This window comes from Nesoenas mayeri (assembly GCF_963082525.1).
Source record: "Nesoenas mayeri genome assembly, chromosome: 11".
NCBI lineage: Eukaryota > Metazoa > Chordata > Aves > Columbiformes > Columbidae > Nesoenas > Nesoenas mayeri.
Window position 1 is genome coordinate 16,111,305 of NC_137563.1, and position 27,040 is coordinate 16,138,344.

Below are 27,040 nucleotides of genomic sequence, written 5' to 3' on the forward strand. Positions count from 1 at the left end.
TGAAGAGAAATATTTTAAAAGGTACATGGCTTTTGACTATTTTCACAATGAGGGATCATGACTGCTGCATTCTGTAGAACCAAAAGATTACAGCCAGTGTTGGTTAGAACAAAGGATGCCAGCAGATGCCAAATATGTGTGACATTTGAGGCCACAAACACCCTTACCAGACATAAGTTTTACTGCAGGCCTCCACATCTGTTGATATTTCAACAGACCTGCTCTGCTTCACATGTACAGAACTACATGAAGTAAAATAAAGACTTGATCTGCTTTCCTTGGAAACAGGTGAGCTCTGTTACCCAGATATTTATCATTATTTTTTTTAATTGTATTTCATCCTCAAGAAGAAGAGTTTTAAAGAATTTACAATACAGATCTTAATTGGATACTATGCCATCTTCTTAAGGATGATTTGCAAGAGAACATCAAACAACTGGCTAGAGCAACTGCATTGAAGAAAAGAAAATGAAAGAGAAATCTTTATCCAAAGGAAGTTTCTAAAATTATATTTTCTGTACTTCACATGAGAAACTTGTGTTACAAGAACAGGCTAAAGTGTCATCTGAACTTTAACTCAATCTAACACGATTCATTATAGACCTTTTTATTTATTTTTATTTTTATAAAGTAGCCTGCAACAGCAAAAAAGTTAGCAGAAGTTTTAGAAGCAATTATTGCAACATTTGGGATGAAAAATTAAAATCGCATCTCTCAATTAAAAAGAAAGTTCACAGAATTTTTTGTAGTTTTATTTCACATGCACACACATAAGTATAGTTCTAATATTTTCTAATAGAAATGTTAATGAATGGATAGTTGCTTATTTAAAAGTATGACCAGAGGGTTCATCTCACGCCTGCAGAAATCTCAACTATAGCACTTAATCTTCTTGTATAAATACCAGTCATACTTCTCCCATAAGAATTTTTTCGTAAGCACTTAAAATTGTATCATACTATTTAAATCAGAAGCATAAAAATGTGATATAAAATGTAAAACAGTATTAGGAAGTGGCTGGAGAACAGTTGCTTTGCTCTGTATCTTATACCTTCAAAACAGAAATCTAAAGCAGAGAAAGACTTATAATAGCAGTTAATGAATATATGAGTAGGCTGCAATTAATTCAGCAGATATGTTCCTTTTTTAAACTTTCCTTCTGTATTATAGTCTTCCTTTTATCTCATTTTGCTCAGTCCAACTCTTCTGACAGCTATCAACAGCAATAGCTAAAAATACCACAGGTTTTCCTACAGAAAACCCTACCAATACTGACTGCTAAATCCAGTAGTGCATTTCAATTTGATGACTCATATCTCTTATTTCATTTTAATCTCCCTTCCTTTCATGTTGAGGACCTGAAGTTTTACAGTTTCATTACAGCGTGCTCCTTTGCCTTCTCTCATATACCTAAAACTAAATAGGACAAAAAGGAAAAGCCTACTGTGGCTGTCACTAGCACAGTTGTGCTGTTTTGGTAGCAGGCTTTAGCAATTTACAGTTTCTTTAAAGCCTAAACAAAAGGAGCAGAGACAGGAAGAAGAATTCTTAGTAATGTCACTCTGCTTGCCACAGAGTAGTAAGGTTTAAGAAGGAAGTATCCGTTTTCTCTTTCCTCTTCCTTCCCTAGAATGCTCAAGCCTGTCGAAACTAGAAGAACAGCCACATTCTGATTTTAAGCTGTGCATTAAACAGAACCAAAATAGATGTTCAAATATAAGACTTAAGTGTTTGTTATTGTGGGTTTTTACTGTTCTGCTCAAACAGAATGACTACACTTACATGTGGCTATGATTAAGGTTGCGCTGTCACTTGTTATTTAAGATAACCAGTTTGGTTTTTGATTAGTCATTTCAAGGTCAGACAGGTCCATCTTGTCATGTGTTTTGGTAGAGACTGGGACTCAACTTGGACAAATAAAAGATATTTCTATCATACATTTCCATTAAACATCTGCAGCTGCTTCTGACTCCAATTTGGTTTAGATACGTAAGCATAGGCATATGAAACTCCAGCATACAGGCAGGCCCTCAAAACATCTAGTCTTCTTTAAAAAACAAAACAAACCAGAAAGTTCCTAGAAAGTTTGGTACTCCTTTCAGGACTAGTAGTGCTAAATCAATGACCATGTACAGTTACAGTTATAAGAGATGGTGGGATCAAAGTATTTACCCTCATGCTAGTTGGTGTTCTTCGACATTTGTGAACTTATACCTACAAATATGCAAGTCCACAGTTGTAACATGAACCCAATTCTCATTCATCCAAATAAATGTGAGAGGGGAAAACTGAGTATATGATCTACTAGCATATGGTATGTGTTTTCCAAAAGCAAACCAAAGCTAGTTGCTCAAGGCACTTTGACATTATGAATATAGTATACTCCCTATTCTAGGTCCTTAACTCAATGATCTGTATCATACAGCTGCCTACAGTCACCAGGCCATCAGTGAACTTGAGAGATAAGAGCAGCATTTCTTCACAGAAAGTTTGAGGTTTTGATTTTGCAAAAGATTATTTAAAATATAATTAGCTTCTGACAGTCAAATTTATTCCAGATTTGTTTTTTCCTATGTTGCAATGAAAAACAGCTTAAACTCTAAAAATGTCAGTTAACTGTAAAGCTATTATATATTTAACTACCACACTGCACTTAGGAGGAAATGACATTTAAATAAACAGATGGTGTTGCTATGGGGTTATCATCATTAGTAGAAGCTGTAGAAGCACACATTTGACTCTGGAAATGGCAGATATGAAGGACAAGAAAACAATGTGTTATATTGGGCATTTCCAGCAGCAAAACCGTGATTATACTAAATTTTTGTTTCATTCTTCCGCTTAATAACATAGTTTTACTGTCAGGGTTGCTTGAATTCCTGACAACTAAATAAGAACTGAATCTTGCTAGCTAATTCTCAATTAATTTCAGGAGTATTTACTTGCATTCCTGTCTCCTTTGCTCCCACCTCTGAAATCCCTGGAAAAGTTAATGTGTAATTTTGGTTACTTCATCCAATCATTGATGTAGCTGGGAGACTACTGAGAATAGATTGTCATGCTGTTTTAGGAACATGATCACCAGTAGGCAGCTAACACATTTAGTCAATGTTATTTAAACAGCTAGTGTAGAATAATAATAATTTTAAGAGCCATGAAAATAAAGAACTAGAGTATTCCAATTCATCCAAAGAAATGCAAATAGAAGGAATGTAAAGATTTTCATGATACACGTCATTACTTGTATTAGGAGTTGAACTTCACTGAAAATGGACATCTCACTAGGAGAGAGGCGCTGTCTTATTTCAAATAATTGCTTTAAAAATGCAACATCTAGAAATTTTCCAAACTATGACATAATTTTCATCTGCTTAAGCACTGAAGAAAATAGCATTTCAAATTAGTACCAAGAGGGAATGAAACGGTAATCATGGACAATTTTTCATCAGCTGGTTTTGTAAGTGAATAATAATTCAAGAACCCTGGATATAATTTTGACACTATACTTGTGGATGACTTTGAGATTTAAAAAGTGACTGGTTAGATTTCTTTTTGACCTGCTTGTATTTCAGTCATGTACATATAGAAAAATAACAACCATTAACCAATCAGTTCAGCAACACTTAGAAGAGCATTTCCACAAAAGTAATTCTGATATGCAGCAGGGACTGTGATTATTACTTCAAAATTCCTCTGTGTACTAATACAAGGATTAACCTGCAGGAAAAACCTTAAGCTTTCTTGAAAACCTTACCACTAATATGCTGCTGCACTACAAAATCTAGCAAAGTCATATCAGTTGCTGGCAAAGATTAAAATATGGCAAACAGGAAAATCTCATTACTTACATAATGGTCTAATAATAGTTCAGTGTCAGAATCTTACTGAACTTTTAGACAAATGATAGCATTTTATGTACAGCCATCTTCAGGGCAGTGGGAGTATGGAGGTACTGAGCAAAATGAGGGCACGAAAGAAAAACAGTAACATGTTAAACTGAACAAAAACCAGACCATAAAAATATCAGTGAGAACCATTTTTCAGGTGTAATACAGTAAAATAAGAATGTGAAAGATCATGTATTACAGTGGACAGAAGTAAATATGCTTATTTTGTTAACAACAAAATTATACAGTAAGGACACTTACCTACCTTTTTATAGACAGCACACAAATCACTCTTCAAAGAACTTAAATTCTGAGGGTTTTTTCCTGCTGTTGTAACAGTCCTGGTTTTGATCTGGATCATAATAAAACATTCCAATTCACAAATAGAAAGGACTTTGCACAGTCCTTACCCTTACACATCTCAGATCCCTGAGAACAAATCCCCAAACCAAGTTGCTGGGCAAATTTGTTTCCATATCTTCTTTCACGTTGTTCTGTAGAATTATGAGCACCCCCATGCCCTCCTTCCTTCTAAGTGGGATGTAACTGCATTTTATTTGCAGTATACCTGGCAGGGATGATAAAGCTTTCATACTCTACTGATAATGAAAAAGTGCAGTATAGATAGCTGCATTTAAGTAGAACCTTCTTGCCACGTACAAAGCCAGTATTCTCTATGCAGACGGACTATTATAGCATCTTTTAAAGCCATTGCTATTTACAATGGAGACCAAGTAGCACAATCATTAATTTCATTTATATCATTGTGCCTAGCATGCAGATATCTTTCCAACACACCCCAGATCATTACCTCTAACCAGAGATTAGAACCCCTGACATTTTACCCCCCAAAATAAGCATGCAAACAGTTTCAGTCTACCTGCAAAAACAAAGCCATCCAGGAAATTATAAACAATCTGAATTACACGTTAGATCTGCAATAATGAATTGTAAATAAGATATTGTAATGATTATAAACTACCTTAGAGCATTCAGCCAGGAGTTGGTTTGTGAACAGTTTTGATAATTCTTTCAGCAATGAAGAAGCAGCACCCCAGGAAAAGAAGTTTAACTTCACAAGCCAAGATAATGAATGCATACAAATTGAGATTCCTCCCCACTCCTCTCAGAGGCAACACTTCCTGCTCTCACAATTTTATCATGACTCACACTATTTTTAGTGCTTTTCTTAGAGTCTCTGCTGCTGGAATCATGCCTGAGAGTCTTAGCATTAATTTTAAGAGATTTCCACTCCCCTGCATCCTGAGAAAAGCTTGAAAATGTGAAACCAGTGCAGCCTACAGGCTAAAAAAAACTAGAATGAACACAAAAAAATTCAAGGTGGGTTTCATTTTATTTGAAAAAAACTCATGATTTCTAAGCTGATTCCTTGAGTAGCAGAAGCGAGATAATGCATCAGCTCCTCACAGCTGAGTGTCTGCTGGAATCTCTCCAGAGTAGATGTAAGGCACATCAGCAGTTTTCCATGGAAAAAAATATGCAATGCCATTTTAACTGCTCTTTCTATGCAGTAGATATTCTTACTCTTCAGAATACTAATCCATCTTCTCTTAAAAGTCATAATTTTAAAGAGAATACTTGACCTTTTGAACTAAGAATTAATATTATTTCATGCACACACTATTTCTTGTTTACAACAAGATAATTTTCTTTCTCTTCTCTGAAAAGCTAATTCTTCTGCAACTAAGAGCACCTTCCAGGAGCAGATAAAACTAAGAGTTAGATTACCTGCAAGAAAGGTGTAAATACATGTTAAGAAGGAATATAAAATCAGGCTTCCTTAGGGGAAAGATGATGCTTTTATATTTGCCTTAATATAATTACTTGCTTTTAATTATATGTGCAGTTGGAATTTAAAAGTGAACGTTAAATAGTTTATCTGCTTTTATTTTATTATTGAGCAGTTTTTAAAAGCTACCACTAGATGGTGCAACATCTTCAATAATTCATAAATCTACAGCACTTCCGTGTGCATCTTCCTTCCTCAACCCTGAAATGCATTCAGCAAAAGCAGGAGACACCACACAACTGCAAAGCAAACTTACCTTCTATAATTTCTGTCCATAAGCAGTCAGAACTAGCTTTCCCCTAGACATAATAATTCACTCCCTTTAGCATTTCTTTTAAACAAGAGGGAAAATGAAACTGCTATCACTCTCTATGGCTCTGAGAGCTACAGGAGGAGGGCAGGGATAAACCACTGCAGATCAGGGTATCCAGAATGCTGTTCTTGGACTTGAGAAACACAAATTCAGCTCCCTCTTCTGCTGCACAGTCTAACTCAGCAAACCCAAAACCAAGTCTCTTAACCTCATTGCACCTCAGAATCTGGAGGTAAAAACTAGGGAGCTGATTATTAGTACTTGCAACCTTAGATGGATGCTGAAAGAACAAATACATTTCAAAATTATGCCATATTCCAGAACTGTAAAGTATTTTAGTATAGGTATGAGAAGCATGTAACAGCTTGGGCATTCACTTTCCCTTGGCTTATAGTACTTTAAACACATGACTTTTGATTAGTTTTAAAATGAGCTATGATGACTTTCAGAAGTCTCCTACCTGCTTCTGCAGAGGATCAAACCCAGTTACTCAGGAAATGCCTCTATTGTAACCTTACCTATTCTTTTAGGGCCTCCTATTTCATCTTCTGAAGCTCTAGATTTTGTAGAAAGCATGGTGGGTCAAATGTATTACCATGCAGCTAAAATGGTTAGTTATGCCTACCCTGGTAAACAGTGTGGCTGGATTTTTATTTTAGTAATTTTGTTTAAACATTTATCGAGAGTATCAGCAACCATTTATTACAAATTAAGTTAAACTGATAAATAAAACAAAATGTCTTCTCCAGTTCTAGATGCACAGATAGGAAGTTCTGAGCTTACTTTGTTCACAACCAGCAGAACTAGAAGACTAAAGTCTGTTACTCCAAAACACCTTTTTTAACAATCATCAGTAAACAGATTATAACCAAAGTTATGACTAATGTGCATTTACGCCTATAAGAAAAAGGAAAGTGTTGGATAGATAACATTAGAAAATTACCTTGTCTACATAATTGACTTTTATCAGCTCGTGGACGTCAAACAGCCTGTTCAATTAATCAGGTATGTATGATAACACATGGAAAGCACACCCCTTCATTCCACAGGGAAGAAACCTCCACTCAGCCATAGCTACCCTCCACATGAATATTAGGGGAAAAAAAATAAATGCTGAGTAGCCCATACACCTATAAAATAGACCAGGAACTGCTACAGGAACTGAGAAATTCCCTATAGCACATGTAACTGGGAGGAAGAACACCAGCTTAGAAAACAGATTTGAAAAAGAAAGGAGACTGTGCCTAATACATTAACAACTAAGACCTGAAAACCAAGATACAGGAGAAGACTCTTCCCACTCTGGATGCATCATGGGATAAAATTCCACCAGAAGATGACAGGACCTCCTCTAAGCTAAGCTAAAACTTTGGTGAAAGCATCACCATGGTGCTCACATGGCATAGAAGAGATTCAAGCTTGTGGCTTTCACTACAGGAAAGAACATTTATTGGATACAGACAATACATTCAGCTGTTAAGCCTTTTACTGCTCTGAAAACATTTACTCTGCTTTTAAAAAAAAAAAAAAAAAAAGAAAAGAGAAAGGCAAACAAACAAACCCACCAAAGTAACAAACAATAAACCCAAACAAAACAAACAAAAAACAAAAAAACCCATTACCAAAAACAGAAACAATCGCCAAGTCTGTAAATCTTTGCCAGATTGTCAAAGGGAAATGGAACTGGCAACCTTACAAGCTCAGAAATGTACCACAGGATTTTTCAGGATCTAAGCTGCCCAAAAGGGAAAGCAAGTGTGCCCTTTTCTCCCTGGGCTGCACTAAACAGAAGTGTGTAATAAATATGTCAACAATATAAACAACAGACATGAATACAGTTGCAAAAAGAGAGAATCAAAGTCCAACAATAATCCAATAGCTTAATTATTAATGGGGGGAAATGTACAATAATAATAATAATTCAGTTACAGTCAATTTCATATACAAGTCCTTTATAAAATGGAGCAATGCAGCCATATAGTTACTAAATAGCTTTACTGTGTAAAGTTCAGAAATAGTGATGTAGCCTTTTTCAGTTGGTACTATTCCCATAGAAAGTAGAAGAGAATCTCCTTTTCATTTTAGGATGACCAGAAAACAATATAAATAAATACTGAGGGCACATCTACACTACAAGGCCCTTTACTAGCATAGCAAGTGATCTACATCACTACTGTTATATAAAAATGGCCTATATCAGTAAATATATCAGAATAGCTTTTGGCCAACCCATGAACTGAGAGGCATCTTATCCCAAAATGAAATATTATGCCATCTCCTTAAGTACCATAAGGAGAGCTGATCTAATCACATACTTCTATGCTGGTAAAATTGTTTTTACACTGGAAGGTTTACTATGATGGGGTTTTTGTCAGGCCAAGCCTCAACTTACATTCACGCAAATACAACTACTTGCTATGGTGAATGAAGTGCCACCTTCAGTGTCTTAATCCCACAGTACTGCTAGAGCACCTACCTAGCTCACTACATCTCACTTCCTCTGAAATGGAGGATGAAGCCATTTTAGCAAGGTCTGTCCTTTGTAAGATGGTAGATATTATTAACATCTAAACTGGATGAGAATCCTGTCCTACCTTCCTGCCTTTTCCTTTCCTAACAAAGCTCCTGCCACTTGGTTGCAGATTTGGCCTCCATCCTCTTTGTTCAAATGCTGCTTCACACACGGCAATATAGTCCTACTGCAGACAGGGCCACTACACAGTAGGGGACCAGCTGAAGAGAAACAAGGCACAGCAGACTCCAGACCACTCTGAATCCCGGCCTCAGATAACCCCTACAGCTGCTGTGGGAAAATGGTCTTTGTTGCCCCAGGGGCATGACTGCTGGCAGTTCTCTTTTGAGGCCAGGCTGTCGCTTTCAAGTTCAGCCTCCAGTTGACAGAACTTTAGCTTGACTGCCCCACCACAAGCAGGATGACACGGCCACTCTGGACAGCAGGAGAGATCCAGGTGTGAACCATTCTTGCAACCTAAGAGAAGCTGTATCAGAAAGCATTTCACAACCTGCACCCCAGGTCAGCCCACAAGAAATCACATACAGTGCATTGGAATAAGTAAAGGTGGTACTTATGTTCTTGCTGGACTCACCTCATCCTTGCAGCATAAACAAGATAGCAGAAAACATAGTTGTCAGTTTCCTTTCTAGTAAGCCACTTCTGAGAAATCTGCTGGCTCATTAGCAGCTGTCACAAAAGCAAACAAGGAAACTCCAGATGAGAGATGCTGTTTCCATGGAAGTCTATTCTTTGCATAGACTGAAAAGAGTAGAGTTGTAACAGAGACTACAAGGGGTTCTGAAGGAGACAGAAAATTTGAAATCCTGTACTGTATATCTAGTGTTCTGATTAAGTTAATAGGTCCTAGTCAGGAAAGATACTGCTGCACATTTTCCAGTAGATCTCTTACATTTGCAGACCTGATCTCTCTGGTTGCCCAAGAATATTCATGAGCCAAAATGCCAATGTAAATTAGGCAGATTATCTTAACAATTAAGGCTTAAGTACTGACATGGCACCTCATACCATAGAAGAGGTTACATAGTGAAAATATTTAACTTAAATAATATTTAACAGAAAGCTCTGTGAGACATGGCAGATCAATTCCACAAAAGGAGTATAAAAATGAAGTATCAAAAAATAAAATGACATTGCTTTTCATGATGTCAAAGTCAGCCACTAAACATGAATCTTATTCTCCGAAGCCCCAGGTTAGCAATCTGAACATCCTTGTCTTCTCTGAGGCTGAAATAGTCTATTTTCTTTTTGCTTACCTTATGTCTTCATTGTTAGAGAGACTAATAGAACTGGAAGAAATACTGAAATATACATAGATTGTACGCAAGCTGCACCTTTTCTCAAAATACTGGCTTCCAGATTGGTATTCTGTGAAATCTGTAGGATACCTAATGGAAGGATGGCATGACCAAAATTTATGTCAGTTGTTAATTAGGATAGAGCAAGATCAGACAACATAGCTATAAAAAGAAATTAGAAAATAATTTTCACTATTAACTGAAAAATATACAACTTTCAGACTCTTAGAAGTTCAGACTTCAGCCCAGTATGTGTGCAAACCCGTGTTTTACTAGTCATAAATATGGACTTGTAACTGCTATCTAAACAGATGTCAAAAGAGGCAACTGATTTACCTTGTCTCTCACATAAATTTTTTTCTTTTTAATCCAAAAGTTTTCTATTTTCTAATAAAAAGCACCACAACGTATAACAAAAGATGGAAAGAACTGAAGGAAAGTGTAATCTGTCTGAAAAATAACTTAATTTTAGTTACACTAAAACTTTAAAAGAGAGATTTTCTAAGTGAGTATAGGCATGAACTGAAAGAAAGCATTTCTAGTGAATTACTTTCTGGAGTTCATTTAAATCCTTGTGAGAGAAAGCATGTGGAATGCAGAGAAAAAACAGCCTGTTGGCCCTGTCCCTCCCCTGGCAAAAAAGGCTTATGTAACTCTGACTGCTAGGTCACTGAAATAATATGATACAGATAAGTGAATATATGAAGAATATAGTCTGCAGTTTCTGACTGATTTCTTCATCAAGTTGAAATTGTGACTCCTTTTCTGGTATGACTGCATTACAGTCATCTTTTCCACCGCTAGCATAGACAAGAGAACACAGAACAAACAGATCTATCCCCTTCCTTTAACCAACAAGTGGGCTTATTTCATCCAGGTAAGTGCTATGTTAAAAGCCACGGCATTCTTTAGAAAAAAAAGAGGCATTAGCTTATTCTTGCATTACTAAGTAGGCACTTACTCAAGAACATTGCATTCACATATTTGAAAAGTACAAAACTCGTTCTGCAGTAATTTATGTTACTCCAAGGTGACAAAAACTAATTAACTTTGTTTACCCATTTCATAGAATGAACTGGAAACCTGCAAGAGAAAACACACCTGGTTTTGCTTGAACCACATATACAGAGCCAACAAAAGGTTTTTATTTAAAAAGATAAAGTTAGGCAGATGACTTCATTATTTGATTCAAAAAAAAGTGCTGCACAAAGAAAATAAATCCATACAGAATCTGTAACGTTTCTGAAGAGTTTTGACACAAAGCTTTTCTTCCTTTCCAACCAGCAGTACTGGTCTTGCTGGTTGTCCTAGTTGGGGATTAATTTTTTTCTCCTTGAAGAAAATAACTTCCTTTTCCTTTTGGTTCCAGTAAGACTAATTCAAACTTAGAAATTACCCCACACTAAAAGGAAGCTAGAGTCCTGTGTCTCAATAGGATACAAATTTGGACAGACAGGAGTGCATGTATACAAAAAAAAAAAAAAAAAAAAAGTAATACCTAGTTGAGGGAGAATATTCAAGGATATACACTGAGGAGAACACAAAAGTTAACAGGCAACATGCTATACATAACTTCAGTGTTAGAGGCAGTGTCTGGTTCAAATATTCATTGACAGACAGACAGGATTTGTTGCCTATGGATGAAAGTTCTCTCTCATAACACTTTTGTATTAATGCTAGTTAACAGCATGTTGGAAACCCCTTACAGGCTACAAAGGAATGTAGGGATTAACTAGATTACATTTATATTAACTAATAAGACACATGCAGCTTTTTCATCATAAAAGAGTGTAGTACTATCAACTATCAAATCTGACACTGCTTAGAAGAGGCATATTATATTTAAGTATATTTATATGTACACAATATAAAAGTTATTTAATTGAAGTTCAGAATTAGCAACTGGCAGAATGTCTCACACTCATTATTTGAATCATCTGCTGGAAACAATGGAAGAATTTCAACTACAGTTGAACTCTTCACCTACAATTGAAGAACAGGGCTAGTTGAGGGAATGTAGCCAGCTCCCTGAGCTGTAAATTAGCTTCAGTTTGGCAAGAAAGATGAGTTGACAGTGGAACAGTATTAGAGGCTGATCCTGCCGAGGATAGTATATTCAACAGAACAAACAAACAAAACAGGACTTGCTTCTTCTCTCTTACATAATTGTAGTTGTACACTGCAAGCAAACACCAATTAATGTTATAAAATACACAGAAACTGTGATGGGGAAGCTGGACAAGACTACAGAACTAGAAGAATACTGCGAATTCACTGTGAGTCAAGGAGGATTCCCTCCTCAAAAGCTCAATTGTGTGTTGCATATTGCCCATACTATTTTGATGTTTTTCTGAAATCACTAATGCAAATTTTCCTGATTACTACTAGCCTACAGATGAAGCACTGTCTCCTTTACGAAAGGACACATGTTTCTCAAGCATCATTACCAGGTGACAGTTTCAAAACTATGAAAATATGACATCTCATAACACACTCTGCTGTGACACTCTGCACACACATCCAGCCATTTTCTGTGGTCCATTCCTGCACACACCCCCAGCATTTGCAACTCTAAAACCATTATAAATATGGCAATCACAAAGGAGAAAGTACATCACCATCACCTATTATTCTCTGCCAATGTACGGTGAAAACACACATATCAAAAACTTGTAATTCCTTAGGGCCTGGAGGCATGCACTATCATTTACTTTCTAGCAAAAACCTTTCCATTCAGACACACAAAACCATTTCCAAACCCCATGTGTGGTTTTGCTGCATTTATATCTTAGACATTAGCAAGCATTTGCTTTAACGTTACATTGGATCACTTCTTCACATTCACGTTACATTGGATCACTTCAAAAAATGGGAGAGTCAGCTCCCACTGACTGATAGAACAGTGTCATTTTAGTTCCTGTTAGAGTGAACTCTGTTTTCAAAGTGATGAAATAATGGCAAAACTACCCAGAAGCAAAGACCATGTCTTATATCCTCCTGTGTGTGAAAGACAGGTTTTCCTCTTCTTTGGTGAAGAGTTCAGTCTGTTATGTGTATTTTTAATTCAAATGAATGCTACCACAAACACCACATTTACTCATCCGATTTTCTGCTATGTGCTAAATATTCATGCTAGTAATACAAATATTTACTGTCTCAGCAGTAAAACCATGAGAATATCGCTAGTCAGACCGATCGTTTCAATTACACTAATACCCTTACAAGAAACAATATAAAGATGTATTAAAAAAGCAAGCCAAAACAAAAAAACCACAACACAACAAAACACCAAACTATTCACTACAGATACCTTCTACTTGCTCTTGTCCATGAAGCTTTAGCAATCATGGCTAGCACTGTGTGTCAAAAGCAGATGGACATTGCTACCAGTATTTTAGCAGTTCTGTTCTTCCGTGGCATGGGAGAGGGCATCATGCCATAGCATCAGTCAGTAGTTATACATCAGTGCTACCATCTCACCATTTAAAATACAGAACACTGTAGTCCTTTTTACTGTACTATTTTCAAGCAGTTTCTAGAAGATCACGAACCATAACCTTCCTGAAATAAAGGAGCTAGTACTCTTAAAGAACACTTTGTTTCAGTATGTAATCTATTGTTTGTTAAAATATACCCTTGCAAAGTGTGGTGGTTTTTTTGTTGTTATTGTTTTTTGTAAGTCTAAATGGGGAAGGGGAGGAAGGAACAGTTCAAGCTTACCACCTTGCTTGAACTCAGCCTTTATTGCCTATGAATTGCTGTACAGTTAGACAAACAGACATTTTCCAAACATTCTCATCTTTTATGTGCTTAAATATGGCAAAATGTTTCTAGCCTAAAATTCTTGACATAAATACCTCACATATCCTGATGGAGGAAGCGGGGGTATGGTTTTAGTGATGATTCCAGCAGCTCTTCCCTGAAACAACCTGCAATGTTTTGTGACTAAGAAAATGGCCTTATTAAGCTAGCTCGCTTAATTAATGTTAATCGATTTTTAACTGAAAATACATTTTATAGTACCATCTCAGTCTTCTGCATGCTGGCTAATAAGTAGAGCTGTAAATATCTATTGCAATGCATATTTTTATTGCATAAACTTAAGGACTTTAGCTCTATGACTTTCAGTTGCTGTGACAGAGATAAAGTGATTTATTGCTACTCATGACAACAGCACAATTGTTTTAAATAGGTGGGTGAAATGACCTGGAAACACTGTTCATTGCTGGCATTAAACAATGTTAAAGTCATGTAAAAACCATCAGAAACGGATAATCATTTAAACTCTCATTCATATGGACTATTCCAACAAAAGAAATCATACACTGCACATTTTTAAGCTAACTAATGACTGAGCAAGCTCGAACTGAAAGGTTCAGGTGTAAACTGCTGAAATGATCCCTGTTTGAAACAAAATGCAAACCAGCTTCTCAGTCCTTCCTCTCCTCTCTCTGCCTGTCTTCAATGAAAAAGAGTTCTTACGTTCATGTACCTCAATTCAGATTTACTGTCACTGCTTTATATATTGGTCTCTAACACCACTGCTACTGAACATGGGAAGCAAAAAAGACTTCATTGAAACTTAAAACTAAAAAGAATATGAAGACAGGGGCGTGCCAGTGTTGTATCTTTTAAAGAATGAACTACTGCTCTGCTCCCACCCTTGAATTCACAATTAAGGTGTTTCCCATAGAGCTACACTTCTGTACTCCTGGAGGGCTAGCTGTTGACTTAAATCAAGTGCCAAAATCATGAAGAAGGGCATTTGTTATAAGCAGAAAATAAACGTTAGAAGTTGTGGGATTCTTTTGTTTAGTTAGTTTTGGGTTTTTTGGGGGCTGGTTGTTTCATTCTTTGGAGTTTTGTTTGTTTCTTGTTTGGTTTGGTTTTGTTTGGGGTTTGCTTTTTATAAGCTTACTAAATAAAAATACATATGCTGTTCTTCGATTTATAAGACGGGAAATACTGATATCTAGCACGATCAGAAATACTTTGTTCACATATATTCAATCATGCACATCTTGAAGCACCAACAAACACAACCTTTGGTCAGCAGTCACCAGCATTTCAGTCTTTCAACAGGAAGCTCCCCTCATAAAACATTTCACCTTGGGCCTCCTCTGTAGGGACAGGACACACTAGCACATAATTGGTGCCGGAAGAAAAATGAAACTGCTTCTGTCCTAGTAGTACTACATGTACAGAACTGTTCCACAATCCAGGTCCATGTACTCAGGCACTTATTATTTTCAAGTGATATGCTCAAATACCTTAGTGGTTCTAGAATCATAGAATCATTTCAGTTGGAAGACACCCTCAGGACCGTCGAGTCCAACCATAACCTCACTTAACTCTAGCACTGAACCATGTGCCTAAGAGACCTCAATTGCTTATGTACTGTACAGAGAGTTTATCTTTTGCTTTTGTTATCTTTGTTGCTGGAATTAGTTCCCAGCATTGTGGAACAATGTCCAGAGACAGAGCAATACTATGAACATGGAAGGAATGAAATAATAACCAGTAAAAAACTTAAAGATTTTCTCTGACATGAAACAAGCACAGCTAACATTTCTTCTAGCTTTGCATGAGAGGAAAGAAACACATTACACAGAAGCTTTGGACACAATTCATAGGTTGCCTTCACTCTGTGCATACATACCATGATGGCAGACTCTCTATTTATGACCAAAACAAACAGCACAGAACATCGATAAACTAATACAATTCTGCAGCAGAAACACCTCAAATTCAAAATACTATTTAGACAGCTGCCAACAAGGCAAGAAACATGCTTTTAGGGTTATTTTTTGTGCAGATAAAAACTACTTAAGGAAGTCCTTCATTTATTAAGAAACCGTCTCTTCAATAGGTTAATCATGGGTTCTCCATTGCGAGAAATGTATGAAGTTAATTTCATTCTTCTTGGTTCTTTATTCCTATGGCCCTGAACTCCTCTATTGTCTATCTAAAAGAGCTTTGTTTGTTGTTTTGTTTATATTTCCCATGAGGTATGAAGCAATCCTTTTCTAGAAACAATGAGACATGAGCTAATGTATTATTCCCAGTATCACTGTGTTTTCTTTGTGTTACATTCTTCAAGAAAAAATAAGTTATTTTCTTCCCCCAGGACACAGTCCAGTTTCCACTGTTGGGGTACCACAGACAGAAACAGTGCCAGTTTTAAGAGTGCTTAAAAGGATTTTTTTTAAACACCTTTACCAGCATCATCCCACTTACTTGCCTGTCTCTTCAGCAATCTGCATTAGGTAAGTAATGCCTTATCCCCCTATTTTGCTGTATTATACAAAAAGTTATTTAGGAAACTCATTGTATCTTATCAGCAATATTCAGCTGTTGTGTAAAACATCAGGTAATAAATAACATCGTGATGACTATATGTCAATAATGACTATCACCTTCAGCTTTCTTCAAATCCTTACTCACTGTTCCTCCATACAGTCCAGCTATTTTGCTGGGTAAAACCAGAAATCCTTCTCCCCTCCAGTAAGATTTCCACAGAGGTCCCAAAACAGCAGAGCGATGAGCCTGCAACTGTAAGGTGATTAGCATCAAGCAGTGCTCAGTTACAAAATGGGAACTGGTATGCATGCTACAAAAATGACTGGGTTTTGATTTTTTAACTTACTATATGTTGCCTTTTCATGTTTTTTCTGAATCATGCCCATGTAGTGACAGACTCATAGGTATCGCATACAGATAGTGCTTTCAAACCATTTGTCACAAACGGGCAATGAAGTAGAACACTAAAAAGAAAATTGACATCCCACATTTTCCTCAAAGATTGACGTAATCCCTAATTAGTCATCAAAAGAACTAAAGATTGTGCTAGTATGGAGACAGGGTTAGTAGCTTGTACAGATAGAGGTCAATCTGTTGGTCAATCTGTATAGGACTGAGCCCCATAATCCTGTTAAAATTAAATGGAAAGAAGCTAAAGTCTGTATTTACGTGGTTTTCAATTTCAAAAAGTAAAGCTTGCATAAGACCGTATTCATCATGTTAAAGTTTTACAGATAAAGTGTACATATATAATACATACATATTTGCATAAGGTTTATTGTATTTCTTTTGAAACCTCTAGACTTCCTTGTTCACTTCCCCCTACCAAGTCACAGAAAAGCAAGATGTGTCAAAGATTCCATACAAAAAGAACACTGAACTTTTGGTCTCTGAAGATACATAATGGGAAGGTTATCACAATGCTTTCCAAATGTTTGTCAGTAATTTTAAAACTATACATCTTAAAAATATAAGCCAAATATGATTCTCCCCCTCTAATCTGCTCTGGTGAGACCCTCACCTGGAGTACTGTGTCCAGCTCTGGAGCCCTCAGCACAGAATGATATGAACCTGTTGGAGAGTTGGGGTTGTTCAGTCTGGAGAAGAGAAGGCTCCGGGGAGACCTTATTGCAGCCTTTCAGTACTTTAAAGGGGCCTATAGGAAAGATGGGGACAGACTTTTTAGCAGGGCCTGTTGCGATAAGACAAGGGGTGATGGTTTTAAACTAAAAGAAGGGAGATTTATACTAGATATATATGGAAGAACTTTTTTTTTTTTTCCATGAGGGTGGTGAGGCACTGGCATGGGTTGCCCAGAGAGGTGGTAGATGCCCCATCCCTGGAAACATTCAAGGTCATGTTGGACAGGCTCCAAGCAACCTGATCTAGTTGAAAATGTCCCTGCTCATTGCAGGGAGGTTGGACTAGATCACCTTTAAAGGTCTTTCCAACCCAAACTATTCTATGATCTTCCCTTCCTAATGAGCCCTTCATTGCAACACTCCAGTCATGGGAGCCAACCCACCAGACCTCTGTGACAACAAGACTGTAGCCCTGCAACTGCATACATATCACTAACTCATCATGTTTATTCTCCATACTGTGTGCATTGGTGTACAGGCACTTTAGAGAAGCACTCCGGCATGTTGAGATCCTGGAAGGGGTTTGGGGGACTTCCCCACAATTACGTCTTTTAGGCACTTCCTTGTTAACATGCAAGTGCTGGAGGTGTCCTAACTTAAGCCCCATTTTGTTGGTTCTGTGATCCCTTCCTGTCATGTCACCCCATGCCCTTTTCTCATCTTGACATAAGAGATAAATTATTTTACAGTGAGAACAATCATTCACTGGAACAATCTTCCCATGAATGTGATGGCGTCCCCATCACTTGAGGTTCCCAAAATGCAACTGGATAGGGACTAAACAATCTCATTGAGGCTCCATTTTCCACAAAAGGGTGGACCAGATGATCTTTCAAGGTCCCTTTCAACTGGGCTGCTCTATGATTTTGTAGATAAGTATCACAATACCAGCACATTCAATAAAAAAGGCCTGAACAGCCAAGAAAATAGAAATCTAATCTCTCATCAGCATAGTTCAAAGGAATTATTAAAAAAAGAACAGTTATTTTGGAAAATATCCAGTAAAAGGCCAGTAAAGAAGGCAAGGGCCAAGGAGGGGGATGTGCCCTGAAAGAAGCTGTGTCCAGCAGAGAGAAGCCCACACACGAACAGGTTTATCCTGAAGGGCGATAGCCTGCAGAATTGACCCACACTAGAAGAGTTTGCAAAGGAAAATGCATTGCTTTCTGATCACAATTATGCCTTATGCACATACTTCCTTCTATTTTAACATTTCACTATCTAGATGACACCTAAAGAACAAACAACTATCAAACACAAAGGTTAAATGAGACTCATTGTGCTGTGAATACAAAATTCTTCCTGTTCTCCTGTTTCTGGAGAACACAGAAGTTAGCTGTGACCTAGTAATGCCTACAAAGCAGTTAGCCAACACAGAAAAAGCCACATCACTATGCACACTTTGCCTCCAAATGAATCAGCAGGAAATAAGGCTGTCTTCTGGAAACCAAGAGGATATAAAATACAAAAGCAGCAGAATGATGAAGTCAGCAATGCCCTGATAGCTTAAAAGTGTTATTACAGCTTAGAGGTGGAGCCCTTCAAAATCTGTACAGGATGGTCTGTAACAAACTGCACAGATTCTAACCTTAAAAAACAAACAAACAAAACTAAAAACAAAACAACCCCCCACCACCACAAAAACCCCACAACTATCCAACCATTTGTGACCAAGAAGCTAAATCCAAAATTCTCAGCTCACTCAAGCAATAGAATATGACAGATGAGATTTTTTTGTAGCATATACTAGCCTCATTGCAGATGTTTACTTGATTAGGTTAACAAAACTTACTACTTCCATATATTTCTTAAAAGTCATGCTAAAAAAGCTGGCAATGTATCTATACATATAAAAATCCTTTCCTTAAATGTATTAGCAACCAGCACCTCATGTTGATTCCTTCAAGTGAGTTCTGTTTGCCCCTCTTAATTAACGCTGCTTTCTCCAAGCTAACTGTGAGCAGGTGAACCCACTGAGACATGAGCCTTGGAATCACAATGTAAATTTCTACCAGGTGCTTCACCAGATGTGGCACCATCAGCAGTCACAGTATTTTGTTTCCTTTTGGAGAAGCAAGCAGGATATGTTTCTTCTCCACTCACCAATGCATTGTTCTGAACCACAACCTAAAAACTGTGCAATTAGGCAAGTAGGCAACAGGTCACCTTGTGATGATTCTTTTTATCCCTTAACAGGAAAGCTTGATAGGGCTTACTAAAATGGAAGTAAGTAAAAAAGGCACTTGAGATGTGGCACTTAGACTTATCAAAATTGTTTTAACTCAAAGTCTTCATAATGATAAGGAACCCTTCATTCTTTGATATCAACAGAGGAATTCTGGAAATTAATAGAAACACCAGTCTGTCTTATGACAGCACAGTGATCTTTATGCTACGGCCATCACTGCCAACCACCTGAACTCTTCTCTATGCCATTCCTTCACCCTTTCAAATATAAACAACTTTAGAGGGTTGCAGCCTGTTCTATGTTTCTGCAAAAAGCATACCACGAGAATCTTAGATTATGTAACTTCTCACAGATAATGTTCTGCAAGATTATTATCTAAATATTATTAAATCATCCTCCTCTGACATTGTCATCCACTGTCATATCTCCAGGCTACTGATTTCTTTATGTAAGCAAGCAAGTGACTGCTGGTTACCCTGTAGACAGTGTTTATATTATAGTATCCTTAGGGTAGGACAGTTGTTTTCCACTCACTTTTAAACAGAGTTACTTTTGTATTCACTGAGACATGTATCATCATTAAACAAAGTCAAAACCAATTATTTGAGTACGCTGTTTAAAATTAAGTATTTTGGAAGTTAGTTACGTATAAGAATATCAATATTAGCAGTTTTTAATCCCTACTTAGTATTAAGACAAATTCTCAAGTCTTGGACTTTGCCAAGAAAATATTCTTTATGTAGGCTAACATTTCTGTCATGAAAAAAAAAATCTTTGCAGAAAGCACACTGTCAATTCCATTTTCATGTGTCTTTAAGGATTAAGTTTTTTCATCATGAATATGCAACAGAAAAAAAAAACATCTTTATGTATGGTGAGATGTTAGCATCTGTATTCTGTTGCATAACTGAAATATCAAGTATTTATCTAAACCATCACTAAAGACACAAATTCATTTTCATTAGGTTTTTAAAATGTATATATCTTGTCTGTAATACACACCACTCATACCACACAAATTAGATACCAGGCTTCACAGAAATTGTAAAGTTTGCAGTCATAACCATAGTTCATCTGCTGTGGTTATGCAGCAGACCGGCTTCACAGAGAATGAAGCAAATGTTTGCCTGTGTTGATAATGTGGATTACCCCCTGCTCTTAAGAGAATGCATGAAGAATAATCCCAAAGCACAGAAAAAATCTGCACGCTCAACAACAAAGAAGTCATTCAGAGAGGGCTGGTCAGTACATATAGCATGATGAACTTAGTGATCAACTGATAACTATTATGGAGGTTTTTCAGATTTTCAGCTAAGTGTTTATCTGGACATTTACATTTCATACTTTCCAAAGGAGACAGTTTTAAAAATTCACCCTGAAGGTAGGTGAGCAAGATATTTCAGTCAGTAGAGGCATAAACACTTCAGATTAATTGGGTTTGCTGTGCTTCTTTTAACTTGAGATAAGAGTCTATATATGATGAACTACATACCACAGAGAGGATGATGCGTGGTCCTATGGCCACACTGCTAACCCTAGAAGACTTTGAAAGTTTCAAGTTCAAGATGTTAACACAAAGCAACAAACTTCTGCCAAAGAAGTCTCATACTGATGAACCTGTGACTAAATTTACAGAACGTCGACAAATTTTCTTACTCAGTCTTGGGCTTTCCTTGAAAAAACATTTACTGTCAGATAAAGTTATCAATAAAGATAACTTTCCAAAAATAATTTTCCATATGACATATTTGTTAATGTGCACGAGAGCATTTCCAGGCAGTGTATCACACCTACAGCCTACTCTCTACATGTCCATGCATGTAATTTCAGGCGTTGGCTGACATAAAATTAAATACTACAGCATTTGCTGTCATCTCACACACCGTTTAGGGGTGTGTCTGTGGTTGGGTTTTGGTCCGTTGGTTTTCTTTGGTTGGTTAGTTTGGGGGTTTTTTTTAGCTTTTGGCACTGTTCAGAGACTGAATACACTGTTGCTTTTAAGAGTGTAGCTGAGAACACTGAATACACTTTTTTCACGTCTCAGGTTAGACTTAGAAACTGTTGACTCTTAACAGAGAATTACGGATGGTAAAAATGTGATTAAAGAGTTACAGTTTCTTTTCTAATTCCTGAAAAACACCTTTGGGAAAACCACCATTGCATTTCTGAATCACACACCATAATTTTAAATAAATTACTCAAAAAGACACACAACTGGAAATAACGATAGCCCATTTAAGAGCTCTCATGTGGAGTCATTTTCAGCATTTCTTGTGTGATCAAGAATTTGAGGATTTCTTCCACCACACCATTACAAAGCACAACACACACAGAGCAGCTAGAACCGTAAAGTAGAAACTATTGTTTGCAATGCTATACAATATCTAAAATGTGCTCTTGTTTTCCTAGTCCACAAGCAGTGGCTGCATGAAAGAGAACATCTCCATATTGAAATCAGAGTATAGGATCAATATAAAGACATTGCTTCAGAAAAAGAAAATCCCAAGACTACAAGAACTTGCCATCCCTCCATAAAATACTGCAAGGATACAGTCTAGCAGAGGTGACCCAGAAGACAAGAGCTGCTTGGAAGTGCAAAAGAAGCACCGAGAGGATTATTATTGTCCTATTCCAAGAGTTTCTTGGAAAGTACTTTTCCTCAGATGTTTTGAAATTGTCCAGGTGAATGAACCCTCTAGTGCAAGCTGAACATAGTTTAGCAAAAACATTTCAGGAGTGAAGTACACCTATAAATGGCACAAATGTCTTCCTTGCACTGAGAAAGCAGCTGGCCCATCTAGCATCTTGTTTACATTTCCCAAGTCTTTTTTCCCCTCCATGTTTATCCCAAGCACATTCACTTCGGTACTTAGCACAGGCAAACTGACAGTTGTGCATATGAGAAATAGTATATGTATCACATCATTGCTTTTCTAAACACCCATTAGAATTTCTGTACCACAGATGTCTAAGACAATTATTTACTGAATTGGATAAAGCTAATAATTTAACAAATAATCTCAGTTTTTAAATTGAGCAAGTAACTGTTGCTGTTTTCTAGAACCTATGCAGAACTACACTTACACCAACTGTCCTCAGGCCAGCTGCACGTTCCATAAGTTTGGTTCCTTGATCCATCTGGAGAAAGAAAAAAAAAAAAATTAATAAAAGAAATACACCTTTGCTTATATCTTAGAAAATTCATCTTCAAATTTTTATTCATCATTGAAACTGTTGAAACTGGCCCTTTTTTACAAACATGGTACCAAATACCATGTTTGGTTCAAAACACAAAGTGGTTCAGGATGACTGCAAAATCTAGGAGACATGATTTTCTTCATCACAGCACTAGGCACATTTCAGTCACTCACATTTCTCTCACTTTTTCTATTCAATTATACTTAACCAGGATGTGCATGTAGGTGCATATAGGAGGTCCTGATAACTCTCCACCAATATTCCCTCTTTCCTTCCTTTAAGCAGACACTTTGTGGCAAATTATTTACAACCCATGGCTTCTGTCTTCATCCTCTGCTTCCACTGTAGAAGCAGAGATTTTGCTTTGCCTATTTATCTGACATCTTTTGCAGTAGTCCTTCACTAAAGCTCAGAATGCTCCAGGCCAGCAGAAAGCTTGCTGCAGCTGGGCTTCCACACTACAGTGCTATTGTTGTCACTCCCTTGATCTGTAAGTTGGAGTGATCTGAACACTAGAAAAGCAGGTTAGATCCCAAAGTCACCTAATAAAGTCTTTTTTAAAAGTTTGTTAGATGGGGTTGCATTGTAGAGGAATTTCCTTTGTGTTACAGAAAGGACAGAAGAAAGATAAAATATCTTATTTTAAACAAACATACAAGATGTACAACCACCCCCAGCGTGACAAAACCAAACTCAGCTACGCCACGAGGAGGGAGGAGATTTCCTTTTATACACCTGTTATGCACCTGCGGTTACGCTGAGATCGCCCTGCCACTATTTCATCACTCCCCAGGAAGCCGGCACGCAGGTCGCACAGCACCGGCTCCCGCGCCCTCAGAGTCCACCCCGGAGACGAAGCAAAGCGGCCAAGCAGCCGCGGGCAGGGGGTCGAGCAGCGCTCGGCTCCCGGGCGGCGGGGCGGGCTGGCCGCACGTGGCGGAGCGGCGCACGAAGCCGCCGGCAGTGCCCGCCGCCGCGGGGCATGCGGCTATGCGAGCGGAAGCCCCTACCAGCGCGGCGGCGCTGCGCGGCTCTGCTGGGGTCGCTGCTGCTGGCCGCCGCCGTAGCGCTGCGCGGCACCGCCCGGCCCTGCCCCGACGCTGGCCCGGAGGCGGCCGCCCGTCCCCGCTGCCGCCAGCGGCTCTACCAGGCGCTGGAGCTCTCCCCCAGCAGGAGGATCAACTGCTCGGGGATCGTCCGCGGGGATGAGAAAGCCATCCAGGAGGCCCGGCTCAGCAACCTGGAGGCTGCAAACAAAAGGGTTTGCCTGACGCCCGGCGAGTACCTCAATATGACAAAAGACTGCAGCAAGTTCAAGGAGACCCGACGGTTCATCGAGTTCCCGCTGAGCCAGGAGGAGGCAGACTTTCCCATCGCCTACTCCATGGTCATCCACGACAAAATAGAGATGTTTGAGCGGCTCCTGCGGTCCCTCTACGCTCCCCAGAACGTCTACTGCGTTCACATTGACAGCAAGTCCCCGGCCGCGTTCCAGGAGGCCGTGCGGGCTATCGCAGCCTGCTTCCCCAATGTCTTTGTGGCTAGCCGCCTGGAAAATGTGGTCTATGCCTCCTGGTCCCGGCTGCAGGCTGACCTCAACTGCATGCAGGACCTGCTGCAGAGCCCTGTGCCGTGGCAATACATCCTCAACACCTGTGGCACCGATTTCCCCATCAAGACCAACGCCGAGATCGTCCGTGCCCTGAAAGTGCTGCAGGGGCAGAACAGCATGGAGTCTGAGAAGCCCTCAGCTGCCAAGCAGCAGCGCTGGCGGTACCACCACGAAGTGAGGAAGTTCATCTCCCGGACAACCACAGAGAAACCACCACCACCCCACAACTCTCCCATGTTCACGGGCAGCGCATACATTGTGGTCACACGGGCCTTTGTGCAGCACATTTTCGAGAACCCCACAGTGCAACAGTTCCTCGAGTGGGCCAAGGACACCTACAGCCCTGATGAGCATGTCTGGGCCACCCTCAACCGCATGCCCGGTGTGCCAGGTGCCATGCCCCAGAGTGACAAGTTCCAGCTCTCGGACATGAACGCCCTGCCCCGTCTGGTCAAGTGGCAGTACATGGAGGGCGACACCAGCAAGGGTGCGCCCTACCCGCCCTGCACAGGCCAGCACCAGCGCGCCGTCTGCATCTACGGGGCGGGCGACGTGCCCTGGATGCTCCAGCAGCACCATCTCTTGGCCAACAAGTTCGACCCCCTCGTGGACGATGCCGCCATCCAGTGCCTCGAGGAGTACCTGCGACACAGAGCCCTCTACGGCCGGGGACTCTGAGGGGAAGCCGCGGAGACCCTCGCCAACACCTGCCTCCTTCCGTAGACGGAGTCCCGCCGGCGGCGCCTGAGGGACTGCGGGAGCGGCTGGAGCCCCGTGCCGTGAGGGGCTGGAGCCCCGTGCCGTAAGAGGCTGGAGCCCTGAGCCGTGAGGCAACATGCGCGCGGGCAGGTGGGTCCGCGCTCTCCTGAGGAGAGGCAGCCGCGCGCGGGCGGGTGGATCCGCGCTCTCCTGAGGAGAGGCAGCCGCGCGCGGGCGGGTGGATCCGCGCTCTCCTGAGGAGAGGCAGCCGCGCGCGCGCAGAGCCGCCGGGCGCGCGAGGTGACTAACGGTCAGAACGGCTGCGCGCCCCGCGGGGCCCGGGGTGCGGAGCGGCCGCCGGGGCGGGGAGGCTCGGCCCCTCTGCCCTGCCTCCCGCCCTCCGACCCGCGGGCTTCTCCTCCGACACGGCGCGGGGCGCGATCTTCCGCCCGGCCCCCAGGCAGCTTTCTCACGGACCGTCTGAAGCGGAGGTAGTGTCTTTTTCCATTCTCCTGCCACAGTCTATTCGCAAAAGTGACCCCAGGACTTCTTGTTGTAGACGGGCAGGGCCAGGTTATGGTCCGTGGTGACTCCACGTTCTGGTACAAGCAGAGCTGAAACTATAATAAATTGGCTTTTGGACAAAGCACCTGGCAGGCCACCCACTCCTGGCAGCTGCTGCACTGCTTAGCTTAACGTCTGACTGCTGCTTTCACATAACACTAATTTCTGTCAATAACCACTAGCCAAAAAAAAAATCTTCAATAAAATAAAATATACTCCAATAGATGGTCTTTGGTGTTCTGTATCTTATCTCTGAGGAGAATGGGTTGTGCTCCTAAGCAGAGCCGTTAAACCAAGAACCCCCTCTACACCCCACTTCTGTAACACAGGGAGAGAGAGACTTCTGTAGTTAATGGTGTGCAAACCTACATTTTTCTAACATCTTCCTCTTTCCCTACACCTGTGTGGAGTGCTCTTGGTAATATAATTGCCATATCCAGTACTGTACCTGGCCTTTTAGAAGAACAAAACAATCATCCAACAGTTTTATTTTCTTAAGTTTCTAGAAGCCAAAAGAATGATTTGTGAACTTTTGTATTTCACCCTCATGTATTTTTCCCACCTTCTTACATTAAAGCCAGCTATTATAGATCCAACAGTTTTCACTACCTATAATGCTGACAGATTAATTCAGTTGTCTTTGTACCACCAAAAAAGGCTTCAAGTAATTTTTTTGTCAGTAAATACTCTCACCTTTATAAATTTGAGGTATCCAGTGCAGAATTACCATCATACAAAGAATATCTGAAGTAATTCCATAGCACCAGCCTATGGATGAAGTTATGACTGCAACCACACAGGTCTTTGAAATATTGATTTAAATAGGATGAGATTAAATAATTGACTTGAAAATGTGTGTCACTGCAATTTTGTTAGACTTTTTTTAAACAAACTTGGTTGTAAAATGCTGATTTTTAAAATGCCATGGTGATTTCACAGTAAATATAGGCAAAAACCCTGACTGCTGGCAAGAAAAGCTCTTAAATACCCAACATATCATTGTGCGTTTGCTTATTCAAAGAGAGCAAATAAAGTAATAGGATTGCTGGTCCCAGTGGGAAACTTTCCAACTTCTGTAAAAGGATGTTTGCTACAACAGAGATAAAAGCATAAATGCTAACCTGATAGTAAGATACAAAATTTAGAAATGGTTTCAGCAGAAAATTTAACATTAAATAGCAAAGTCCATGTCTAGTAAATTCTTTTAGAACAAACAAAAACACTGACTAAGGGTAAGCAAATTCTCCCAACATAAAAAACTGCATCTAACCACTGTAACCTAATCTTATTTTGCTTGTTGAAGCTCTTTCATTTACTTTAAATATGTACATGTTAGCCCCAAATGGTAAACTACTTCCAGTGGTTCATTGGGGATGGGGATATATTAAAGTTTCTGGACTAAATCAGGCAGAGCAGGGTCAGTGTATTTCTATGGCAAGGTGTTATCTTTTTCCCTTGGAAAATAGAGGAAAAAAGGTGCACATTAATGGAGGGAA

At 39.4% G+C, this 27,040-nt stretch overlaps 1 protein-coding gene across 1 annotated transcript; it reads left to right on the forward strand.

Moving 5' to 3' along the window:
* Nucleotides 1–23,651: 23,651 nt before the first annotated feature.
* GCNT3 (glucosaminyl (N-acetyl) transferase 3, mucin type) lies at nt 23,652–24,959 on the forward strand (the record flags this gene model as incomplete). The annotated part of the gene is made up of 1 exon (XM_080351026.1): nt 23,652–24,959. One exon carries the CDS (start codon nt 23,652–23,654, stop codon nt 24,957–24,959), a length of 1,308 nt encoding a protein of 435 aa, XP_080207152.1.
* Between the last annotated feature and the right edge of the window lie 2,081 nt (nt 24,960–27,040).